The following is a 12,178-nucleotide window of genomic DNA, read 5'->3' on the forward strand; positions in this document are numbered from 1 at the left end:
TAACTTTTTTCTCTTTTTCAACTGTCTGACCAGATAAATTTACTACCTCCGGTAATGTGCTGAGCCTGGACCACTTTTCTCATTGAATCACTAATCGAGCAAACAAATCAGTTTACTTTAGCTTTCTTGTTTTTTTTTTTTCAAAAAGTCAAACCTTTACATCCTTTGGGGCTGCTTGGCTGAGTTCCTCCTCCTCTTTTTTGAGGTGTGCGTCTTTGATTTGTTTTCACAATTGGAGTAACCTACAGTTCTATGCCACCTCTGAACGCAGATGGTTTCTTTATGAGAAGCTTTCTCATGGCAGAAATACACCAAGAGGTTAGCCATTGCCTTTCCCATTGCATGGGGTTTCGAAGCCGTACGCCTCCGAATAATAGTCTCTCACCATTAGACTTGGCGGATGCCTTTTATTCATGTATGTACATTAGTTGAATTTACTTTACCTCGCTTTACTTTACATTAAACCTAACTACAAATTTAAAGGTCACTTTAGCTAAACTTTGAATATATTGGTCCTGGGGCTTAGAAAGTTTTGGGGGAACGCATATGAGTTTCTGGGCATTGCAAAATGAGCTGTAAAGTTAAAGGTCATTTGGCAAACGTCCGCCATAGAGCCGACATATTATCATGAAATAATGCCACTGGACAATAATATTTTTCATTCACAAGCTGGTTTAGATTTAATATTTTGTTATACTTTATTTTCGTATATTATTTTAATATTTTTTTTTGTTATACTCATAATTCGAACTTATGGAATAGTTTATCATAAAAATACAATACTCTAAAAATATCTATTGTTTCGTGATGCTTATGAAATAATATTTATATAAACTTAATACATTAGAAAATTGCTATAATTTTAAATCGAGTAAAATAATGAAATATAAATCTTTAAGCTAAATATAACAAATAATCGCTCTTTTGAATTTTTCTATTATGCCGCTGAAGTAAAAGCTTTGAATAAAAAAATTAATAAAGCTTTCACAACAGTAATACTTTCGCCGAGCAATAGAGAAAGCTTTGAATATATGTTAAATAAAGCTTTCGCAGCAGCAATATTTTCGGCGAGCTTTAAATAATCAGTTAAGCGAGTGCTGAGCACAGTTTTATGGTTATGAAAGCTTTATAAAATGACAAAAACACTCAACAAAAGCTTTTAGAAATCGTTTACGTGAACGCACAATTCTATTTCGGAGTGGTAAAAACACTGTTAAAACGCTTTACAAAATTAGTCATACGAATGTTAAGCACAGTTTTTTTGCTACGAAAGCTTTACAAAATTACAAAATCCCTCTAAAAAAGCTTTTCTGACAGCTCAAAACTTATGAATTATGAAATCTTAAAATTAAAGAAATATGCGAATTGTTCTTGTGCCTCACGCAGTTTCGTTTTTCTGGTTTCTGGCAGAGTGAAGCAGAAAACCATAGCGAAAAAAATCATAATTACGCCCACAGTGATGCAGAAAACAAACTCGTTGTACGAATCGTAGTTGAATGTGACAACTATAATCAATCCAACAATATTTTGCACAATCACACAAATTCCAATGAAATAGGGTTTGACCTTGAGCGGGAATGCCTCGCCGAGGTAAACTGTTGTACTGGGCGCGAAAATGCCACCCAGGAATTGAGCGATCATCAGCAGGGCACAAACCATTGACATTTTTACCTCATTTGTCATATTTGACTTTTCATGATAGATTATACCCACGCCGAGAAACATGCCTCCTGCGACCGCCAAAGCTCCCAAACTCAACCATTTGCGTCCTATGCCACCCAGTGTTGTCGATCCCACAACGGGGCCGAGCAAGCCGAGAAATCCGTACAGTATCGGATGCCAATTGATAACGTTTGGTGCACTCACCAAACCACCATTATTTAGCGCCAACATAATCGGCAGCGCTATGATGAACGAAAGCATGCTGCGATAGATTATCATTTTGATCAGTGGCATCAATCCCTTTAATATACTTTTGCCCACTGACATCGTAGTGTTCATGGCCACATACATTTTAATTTCGGTGATTACATCTTGTTTGTTTTCGGTCATGATTGGTGGCTGGTAAAGAATATTTACGCAGGCTACAGCGTTAGGTTCATCAGCTTTTCGCATGTGGAAAACGGGCGAGTCAACTTGGGTGTATGTCATAAAGGCAGCAACACAGCCGAAGAATAGATTGCACAGGCCCATCAGAAGATTTGGGCTAAAGTTAGTGCCAGTTATCCAGAGTGCGGTGTAGAGCATTTGAATGTAGACACCAATAGCGAGGCCAATTTGTTCGAAAGCCAAACAGAAACCACGACGGTGTTCAGAGGAAATTTCACTGACGTGCGTTATAAAGGATACTGTGGCAAGTCCAATGCAAATGCCGTCAATATAACGAGATGCGATTAGTACGCCTAGATACTGGTAGCCTGAGACAGCGATAATGGCCGAAGCGGCGACTAGGATGTTGGGAAGTATCTGCAAAGGAGTTAGTGATAAAAAATAGGTTTATTAAAAATTAAAAAAATAAATTAATTTCATTGGCGTAACTTTCAAAACAAACGTTTTTTGGTGCATTTTTGTTTTCGCTGCAATTCTACCCAAATAAGAAAAAATCGAAGCATTTAAAACTCATAAATCGCAAGTTCTATAAAATTCAACTAAAACTGCTATTTCGAATCAAAATAGTTCATAAGAAACTGGTGGTGAAACTGGAAATAATTGAAACTTTCTGCTTTAGTAGACATTGTGTTCCCACAACAATGGGAAATTTAAAGAGCTAAACTACTTCATGAAGTTAGCGAATAGGCACGCAAGCTATCCCCGTCGGTTTGCCGGTTTATCGTCCGGTTCGCTCAACCAAGAATGCTGCTGGTATTACCAATTGTCTGTACCTAAGCCCGAGAACACCAACTTATCGTAAAGTTTAGCAACTCAACATTAGTCGCACCAGCCTGAATAGAATTCTGCATATAGGCCTCTGCGTGTTCACTTGTAAGAATCGAGTAATTCAGAAATTTAAGGCGAATTACTATCCACTGCAAGATCACTTCCCTGTAAGGGTTTTATGTTACAGTGGTAAGCACACTCCATAAGGATGTAGAGGAGTCCATTTAGATCTAGAAGTCCGTCGTGATACCACTAGTTTTGCTTCAAATTACCCTCTAATTCTCAATGTGGTGAAACTACTTCGTCTCTCTGATAAAAGATAAAATATTGTAGATGACTGTGGCTGCTAAGCCTGTCAGACACCGAAAGAAGGAGAAATTTATAGAGCGATGTCGCTTTTCGGGCTTCGGAGCCGCTGGGAAATAACGACAAATTTGCTTACTGCGTATTTAGGATTTGGAAAAGTCACGCATAGTATTTGAAGTAGAAAATTCGTTGAATTCTGAGCGCCTGACTGCTTGATTTGGTCTTAGAGCGGCGGAATTTTTAGCAAATTTTTCTTCGCAAATGAGGATGGCTGTTGTCCTCAGCTGGAAGCATTACATACTAATTTTTATTTTGACAGCGCATTGCAGCATTAGCTGTAGATGAGCTCTGTCCTCAACAGATGTCGCTACATGCCACACCAGTCATCTAACAATCGATCCTTCGCTCACTAAGTTCGTTAATCTTTTAATCGGCAAGTTTGGTGATGTTTGTTGTCCTCTGTATATCTGTAAAATCAAAACGTTAGATATTTTTTGTAGGGTGCCATTAAAGGTCGATGCTTTATCGACAATTTTAAAATGATCTGGGACCTCTATAATATATTATTTGCGCTATTACTGAAGTAATAAAATTGATTTGACTGGATGGTCTATTGCAAGACCAGCAGAGACAGTGATGCGATTAAAGTGGCATCCCACGAATGCTCTATTGCTACTACCTGTTCAATTTCCCTTGACTATTCTGTTTTTAAGAGTTTATTTGAACATAATTAAAAAAAGCTATCATGTCGAAATTTAAAAAATTAAAAAAAAAAATTTTCGTACTTTCCTCTAAAAATTCTAAAACAAAATGGGGAAAATGAAGAAAACAAATTAAAACTAAAAATAATAAAATAAAATTAAAAAAAGGTAGAAATAAAAAAATATTTTTTTTACTAAACAAATAAATTTTTTATTATAAAAATACATTTTTTAGTTTTTTATTTTATTGTTTTTATTATTAAGTTTTTTTAATATAATTTTTTCAATTTTGTTTTAAATTTTTTGTCGGAATAAAAAACAAATATTTGTAATTTTTTTTACTTTTATTTTATTATTTTTATTTTTGATTTTGTTTTGTTTTTATTTTATTATTTATAATTTAAATTTTTGTTAAATTTCTTTAATTTTTTGTTTTTGTTTTTAATTTTTTGTTTTTCGTTTTCCCAATCTTGTTAAATTTTGTTGAAAGATTTTTTTATGTTTTATTTTATTTTATTATTTGTATTATATTACTGTTCCCAATTTCGTTTTAAATTTTTTATCCGAAAGGTCGAAAAAAAAATTCTATAGACACATTTATCTTTGTTATCTCTTAGAATGACAAGAATTTTACTTCAAATTAAATGATTTTAACCCTTCAGAAATTTTAATCCTTGTATGTATCACAGACACCATTCGAGAGAAATCGATTTCATTTTTGAGAATTGTTTTGCTGGCGCTTTTGTGCATTTTCTCCGTACAGCGAATGCTCGACCGTTTTTTGTGCATGGAAGAAAACACCCAGCATCGTCAGCAAAAAACAAAAATGTCAAAAATCAATGCGATTTTTTAATTACTTGCAGTCTGTACTTTGTTATGCTAAAATTTAATGTACTCCAAAACAGTTTTTACGAAAATTTTCACAAAATTTTGATTAAGAAGTGTGAAATTTTGATGACAATTTTATATTTTTTTTACTAGAACGAGCTATATTTTCATAAATAAATTATTGAAATTAAAAGAGAAACAACAAAATAAAATTAGAATTAAGTGTCAAAACTTTTCATAGGTCCCTGTGCTGTAGTTATTTAACGCTATGTAAGAGAGCATCCTCATCAAATTTCAGCAAAGTCGAAGTGATAAAGTTTTTAGGCGAGCCCACTTAACTTTCAGTGGCGAAATATGCAGGTCAAGTCAGCCAGAGAGACAGAGAGAGAGAGAGAGGGCCAAGAAACCAACTTGACTTGAATGGGAAACTTTTACTGAGAGCGAGAGACCCAATAAACCAGTCTTTTATTCAAAACAGATTTCCAAGCTGTAAAATAGAATTTAAAGGAAGCGACCTTTAAATGAAAGCAAGCCTCTCTAGGAAAATAATTTTGGACCGTTATAATGGTTGAATAGTTAGAGGGAGCGCTAGAAGGCACTGTAATTGAAATCGGTTTTCCTCGCTGCACTCTCACTACTCTGGCATTTTACGTAACCTGTGGATATGGCGAAAAAATAATTGTTGCGATAAAATTTCAAACGATTAAGTAAAAATTAAATGTGTCTCGGGGTTAGAGCTTCAGAGATTACTTAGATTAACAAAAGCAGGCTTGTTGCAAAATGTCTACTATAGAAGAACGTAGAGATCTAGACCTATTGGTCTAAGTTATGGCTTCAGCTAGCCAGGTCAATCCAACCTCAAATAAAAATTAAAAAGGGAAACGATTGTGAACTGAACTCGTAGGATGGACAGTCAGCAATCCCATGAACCTTCAACTTCTTCACAGCTAAAATGAATCAGATTGCACCAGCGTCTTTCTCAATCCGTTTCTTGACCACAATCACTCTTTTAACTTCCGTTTCGGTGAAGTAGAATATTTTGAACAAAGTTCAATGGAACCTAGTCGCAAATCACTTGAATTGGTATGGCAGAATTGAAGGTTTATTTTACTAGAAGCATTACTACTAGCAACCTCAGATTAGTGCAGTATATTTGACCTGTAGACAAACACAATCCCAAGTGGACTCAGCAGCCCTGGAATGATTTTATTTGTAGCAAATGGCCTATGAGGATTACTTTTCTTTGCTTGCGCTCAAGTAAACTTTTAGCAAGTGCTGAACCCATACCAACAAAGAATGGTATTTTTTTGACCTTAGGTTGGAGGCTCACACTAACCAAGTCGCAGTTTTCTTTTTTCCTTAATCGAACGATTTCAGATGGAAGTCCATGAGGTAAGATTTGATATCATCTTTTAGCACTTTTGTGTTAGTAGCTGAGATGGATGCCGAAACGACCTTTTGAAATTATGTAAGTCCTCTGCAGTTTCACTATCCACTTTATTTATACTTGAGATAATTGTCCAAAGCTCTGTATTAAGGATTTGGAGATTAATCATTTAATAATTTTTGGTCACTCTCTTTCCCTTTTTCTTTTTTTATATTGTACACTTTGAATTAGTAGTATCATCGACGTAAGTTCTAGTCTTCCAATACAATGTCTAAGTAGATGTAACCTTTTTGAAAACCCATCATTTTTGCAAAACTTAAACTCAATAACTTCCCCCTCCTTAAACTCAATAACTTTGACCTCTTCAACCTAAAAAATTCGCATAACTTACAATAAACAACCGTTTGCGTTTCCACTGGACAAGTGGCGGAGCAATGAAGGCCCCAATCGCTACGCCAATATACCAACAGATGCGGAACTGTTGAGTGTATTCTCTTTTTGACCAACCGACGCTGACAGCCAGATTCATGCCACCAGTCATGAAGATGAAGAAATCTGTACAAAAAATTATCGCATTACTTCACTTCACTTGACCACAACGAAACGTAACAACAACTACGTACCCGATATGACCGCTAACGTTTGTGGGCGATCTACCCACAAGCGGTTGTAACTATTCACGTTTTCTACGGTCATCTTTATGGACAAGGAAAAAAACCTCTACTATAAAAACTGTTATGCCACCCGTTAGCCGGCTGGTAAGGGCAGCTTCGCTAGTTGCTACCACCGCAAGCGTGAAAAAAGAACTGATAGTCAGTTCGGTAGTCTTCTTATATAAATGCCTTTTTATTTAGTTTTTTTTCGTTTATCTATGTAAGTACAAGAAATATGGCGACACATGGAAACGCCTGCCAATATTTTGATAGTTAACAACATTGGTTAAAGAATGCAGCAAACGTCATAGTTCATTGAAGTTCTGATTTTATGCTAAATACCTTAAATCCTTTTTACTGATTACATTTAAGCTGAACACTGAATCCTAGTGACTTTACGCCCATTCTACACGTCTGACAACAAGAAATATATTTTGCATAAGACTCTAATTGAAAATTGATAGGAAGCACTAAACTAATTTCGAGGAATGTACACTGAGCCAAACAGTGTGGTTGAAATTAAAGTAGAATAAATTAATAAATATAAAGTAAAATATTAAACTTTAATTAAGTTCACATACGATTTTTTCTAAACGGTTACAATCGGCATCATATTATTCTTCTTCTTGATTGGCACTATAACCGCTTACGCGATTTTGGCCGAGTTTAACAAAGCATGCCACGCCTGTCGTTTCTTCCAAGTGAAGCTAAGTCCTTCTCTACATGATCTTTCCAACACTGAGGAGATCTTCTGCTTCCTACGCTACCACCAGCAGGTACCGCATCGAATACTTTCAGAGCCGGAGCGTTTGTTTCCATTCGGAAGACTTGACCGCTGGATCTTTATTCGCTCCGTTATCGTACATCTCATATACATAGGTCGTTGCTCATCGCTCACTTGCAAAGGATTCAATCATCCATTGTGATTTAGATTTAATTTGCTTTCAATAAAAAATGTTTTTTTTTTGTTTAATGAAAAATGTTTTTTTTTTTTCGAACATTTAGCGTGTTTTTTATTTCCTTTTATGTGTAAAGAAATATAATAAATATTTATATTTATGAGAGGATTTTATACAAATCCGACCCCGAAAAAAAATTCTGATTCCGCGCCTGTGTCACTAATATCTCCACTGGCAGCTGAACTAAGTTATGGAATCTCGTATTTTGAGTATTATTCGCAAAAATTTTATTTCAATATCATGTAAATTTATTATAGATATAACAAATAAGTCAGAGTACAACAAATAAAAAAATACAAAATCTTGCTACGGTTTATAGAACTTTTTTGTAATCAAAAATAATCGAGATTTCACTGAACGAAAATTCTAATTCTCGGAACTCGAAATGGATTGTGTTTTCACTTCACCAAGAGCGCAGGTGATTCCAGGCATGGAAACGTTCCTGAGCCTCGCTCAGTGTCGTTAATTTCGTCTCGGGTATTGTGAATATGAACAGAAGGAAGCATACAAATAAAAAGGCGTAGGTAAATGTGTCGTACACACAAATTGAGTTAAGATTTATGCTGAATGTACAGATTACAATAATATGCACCGCACATTGCACACAAATGCAGAATGCTATGAAATATGGTTTCAACAGCATGGGAAAGGCCTCTCCCAAATAAACAGTGCTTGTGGGTGCGCACAAACCTCCGAAAAACTGAATAATTATCAGGAACACACAAGTCATGCTCATCTGATAATCGTTTTGCCAATTGCCGATGTAAGCAAACAAAACAGCTACACCAATCCCGAGACCAGCCATCACCAACAGCCCAATTAAGTTGACGATTTTGCGCCCGATAATGTCCAGCATTGATATGGCACCGAGTGCCCCCAAAACACGTAGTGCAGTGCAAACAACCGATGTCCATTGGCGAGTAGTGTTCATGCCAAAAACAGTTCCAATTATCAGTTGTCTGGTGTAGGGCAACGAAAATGTAAATGGAATTATGCTGGACAATAGAACCATTCTCAAAAGTGGTCCCACACCACGCACAAAACTACCACTTGTGCCCAAATATTCGTTATTTAAGACATAGGTTTTATGCTCGTCCAACAACAACTTTTTTTCGTCCGACAGCACAGTGGGCAATTGTAGATATGTCAAACACTGCATCGCTGCTGCGTCATTTGCGCGACGTATAAAGAAAATAGGCGATTCGATCACAACGAAAGCTAAACCCAATGCGATCAAGCCGAAACTGAGACAAAAAATGCCGTGTACGCATGTCGGTGAAATGCCGATAGACCCATTCCAAAGTGCTATGTAAGTAGCCTGTATAAAGATGCCCACAGCGGTGCAAAATTGTTCGATTCCCAGAGAGAAACCGCGCTTCCTGGTGGCGCTGATTTCACTGCAATGCACGATGAAGGGAACCGTGATGAATCCTGTGCCGATGCCGTTTAGATAACGCGCTGCCATTAATGCTGTGGGATCATCTGGACAAACAGTGTACAAAATTCCAGACACCACAACCAGGAAACTGCTGAGCAGCTATGGGATTAAAACAAAAATGTTATACTAAATTTTATTGCTGTTTGATTACTCCTTAAATAGTTTCACTTACCACAAAATAGCGTTTGATAAAAATGTGAACAAGAGGCGCAGACAGGAGGGCGCCAATTACTACACCAATGAACCAAGAGAACTGGAAGTGAATTGTGACGGAGTAATAATTATAGCCTAAGCTAAGCGCCAAGTTCATGCCAGATGTCAGAAAAATGAAGGCATCTAAGTGGAAGAGAAAGAGATATTGGGTTTAATGGTGTTTATAATTTTTTAAGTTTCAAGAAGAAAAATAATAATAATATGCACCTGATATGGGGAGTCTACATATACATACACCCTATATTTAAAAAACACTGTACTCTTGCTAATATACGTTGGGCCATGTAAAATTTGCTTTTTGAATCGGCTATAAAAAAAAAAACTAATCAATATTTTTTCAAACTTTTTTTTTTATTTTGAAGATTGAACATTGGCATTTATGAATGAAAAATAATATCGTTCGAATGACTGCCACGACTGGCCATTCGATCAACCCAGTTTTTAAGCACATTTTCGATTGTTTGGGCTCCAATTTCATGAATGGCAACTTCGATTTCGTGTTTTAAAGCATCAATCGTCTCTGGATGGTTCGCATAGCATTTGTCTTTAACGGCTCCTCACAAAAAATAGTCCAACGGGCTTAAATCACAGTTCCGAGGCGGCCAATTGATATCGGAATTTCGGCTGATTATTCGGTCAAAAACGGCAGCCAAAAGTTCGAATGTAACTTTGGCAGTGTGACAAGTTGCATCGTCCTGTTGAAACCAAATGTCGTCCATGTCATCCTCTTCAATTTTTGGAAACAAAAACTCGTTGAGCATGTCACGGTAACGCTCGCCATTTACTGTAACCGCGGCTCCTCGCTCATTTTCGAAAAAAATGACCCGATGATGCCGCCAGACCAAAAACCGCACCAAACAGTGACTCGTTGTGGATGCATTTGCTTCTCTCCAGTAACGTGTGCATTTTCTGAGCCCCAAATTCGACAATTTTGCTTATTGACATAGCCACCGGTGTGAAAATCAGAAAAGAAGAAGAAGACTTCAATATTTCCCATTTTTGTTCAAGCGTATAGCGTCCCATTTCGCAAATGTCAAACCTTTAAGTAAATTATGAACACATTTGGCATGTCATTTGTGTAACCATTCTCAAAAAAATAGGTGGTTCAAAAAGCAAACGCTATATGGCTCACGTATCTGATATTCTGATAAACAGATGCTTTCACTCTTCTGCCGGTATCTGGTCGGGTCCACAGTTTTTGTTGTTTCTGATTTTGTTGATTGCGAACGTTATTTCAACTTCCACGATTGGCCATAAGACTGGGCTACCTAATTCAAAAGGTTTATGGTCATTTCGCAACTGAGCCAAACAATTTTACCTAATTTAAAGAAATTTACTATTCTATATATACATTTTTTTTAATCTGCATAGATTAAGGCATTTTTCTTGCATTAGTTCATTTTTACACTTTGGGAAGAATCGAACCTGTTATGTACATAGAAGTTTTAAAAAATGCGAATGAAAAGATTACCTCTTTTACCGCCATTTTATATAGTCTGCTTTCCGAACTCCCAAAATGAATGGTAAAAAGTAGATAATTTGAAAAATAATGACCACTAGAGAGGTATTGCTGTTTAAATGGATTCTTATGATTAACCACTCAAATTGTTATCGCTTTAAAATCATGTTTAACGACATTGATGGAACACTTTTTTCGCTTATACTTTTTTCAATAACTTGCCTTATGTTTATCAAGCCAACTAGCGCTCGCCTTAAAATTAATGAAACCAAAGAGCTGCACGAACGGCAGACTTTCCTTAATCGCAGGCTGTTCTAAATTAATAAAAGTAAGTCCGACGCACCGCAATTCGTTTTCATTATTCATAATCATAATTTTTCCTTATTATCTTCTTATAAGTCTTAGCTTCGGTTCAATTGGCAAGCACTGTAAATCACGATTCAGTGCCATTAAAAGTGAAAAAGTAAGAAATCACCACAAAATTATGATTGTATGATTTAGCAACGTGGCAAGCTTTTATGCATACAAAATTTAAGAATTGCTTTTAGATCATAGATAGAAGAACCCGCATTACTTTTGGTAATGAATTCACTAGAAGGGCACCCGTTCCGTGCTCGTAGATTTCCTGCTGGGTTACTGGTTGTGCCACTTACCTGGAATTACGGCGATCGTTTGCGGTCGATCTTCCCAAAATGTCATTTTTTAAACCCAAAATACTATTACTGAATGAGTACGGAAGTAAATATGAAGTTTTATAGCCAACTAAACCGTAATGGCAATACGTGCACTATTGTGTGTTAACAACTTAGAACTGAATTGGCCGATACATTTAACAGATGGGAATGTATCGAAAGCTCCCAGCCTTATCAGTGGTATTATGGTTAACAATATTTCGTTAACTATGTACACATTGATGATAAAGAGTTTTTTATAGAAAGCCATAGCCAACTAAAGTGCTTTGCCTGAATTATTTTTTAAACAATATTTGTGGGTAGAATTAAAACAAACATGAATATGCATATATAAAGAGTGGTTAAGTTTCAAGGGCCGGTGTTGATTTTGAATAAAATGCAAGTTTTTTTAAGAAATTGTTGTCATACCTCTTTATAATGATAATATTGGTATGGTTCAATTTATAGAACAAAATATTGGCCAAATCGCCGCCGTGTCCTCGGCGGCACATCTCCATCCGATGGTCCAAATTTTCGATAACGCTGAGGCATAATTGAGGTTCTATGCCGTTAATGTGCCGAATTATCTCATCCTTTAGCTATTGAATTGTTGGTACCTTATCGACGTACACCTTTTCTTTCAAATAATCCCAAAGAAAGAAGTCCAACGGTGTCAAATCACATGA

General features: G+C 36.2%; 2 protein-coding genes across 2 annotated transcripts; both read right to left on the bottom strand.

Moving 5' to 3' along the window:
- Positions 1-805: 805 nt before the first annotated feature.
- LOC128856496 (uncharacterized) lies at positions 806-6,888 on the bottom strand. Its single transcript, XM_054091798.1, has 3 exons — positions 6,723-6,888; positions 6,491-6,654; positions 806-2,466 (listed from the first exon to the last, which is right to left on the bottom strand). The coding sequence occupies exons 1-3, from the start codon at positions 6,793-6,795 to the stop codon at positions 1,333-1,335; spliced, it is 1,371 nt and encodes a 456-aa protein (XP_053947773.1). The 5' UTR covers positions 6,796-6,888; the 3' UTR covers positions 806-1,332.
- A 1,010-nt stretch (positions 6,889-7,898) lies between these two features.
- On the bottom strand, positions 7,899-11,612 carry LOC128856497 (uncharacterized). The gene is made up of 3 exons (XM_054091799.1): positions 11,475-11,612; positions 9,322-9,485; positions 7,899-9,248 (listed from the first exon to the last, which is right to left on the bottom strand). The coding sequence occupies exons 1-3, from the start codon at positions 11,518-11,520 to the stop codon at positions 8,115-8,117; spliced, it is 1,344 nt and encodes a 447-aa protein (XP_053947774.1). The 5' UTR covers positions 11,521-11,612; the 3' UTR covers positions 7,899-8,114.
- Positions 11,613-12,178: the final 566 nt, after the last annotated feature.

The sequence above is a fragment of the Anastrepha ludens genome, chromosome 3, assembly GCF_028408465.1.
Source record: "Anastrepha ludens isolate Willacy chromosome 3, idAnaLude1.1, whole genome shotgun sequence".
Taxonomy (NCBI): Eukaryota; Metazoa; Arthropoda; class Insecta; order Diptera; family Tephritidae; genus Anastrepha; species Anastrepha ludens.

Excerpts from the sequence above, each read along its gene's own strand:
- LOC128856496 (XM_054091798.1), bottom strand. The coding sequence starts at position 6,795 with ATGACCGTAGAAAACGTGAATAGTTACAACCGCTTGTGGGTAGATCGC. Across the intron at positions 6,655-6,722 it reads AACGTTAGCGGTCATATCGG|ATTTCTTCATCTTCATGACT; the intron begins GTACGTAGTTGT and ends TTTTTTGTACAG. Across the intron at positions 2,467-6,490 it reads AACGCAAACGGTTGTTTATT|ATACTTCCCAACATCCTAGT; the intron begins GTAAGTTATGCG and ends ACTCCTTTGCAG.
- LOC128856497 (XM_054091799.1), bottom strand. The coding sequence starts at position 11,520 with ATGACATTTTGGGAAGATCGACCGCAAACGATCGCCGTAATTCCAG. Across the intron at positions 9,486-11,474 it reads AACGATCGCCGTAATTCCAG|ATGCCTTCATTTTTCTGACA; the intron begins GTAAGTGGCACA and ends TCTTCCACTTAG. Across the intron at positions 9,249-9,321 it reads TTATCAAACGCTATTTTGTG|CTGCTCAGCAGTTTCCTGGT; the intron begins GTAAGTGAAACT and ends TTAATCCCATAG.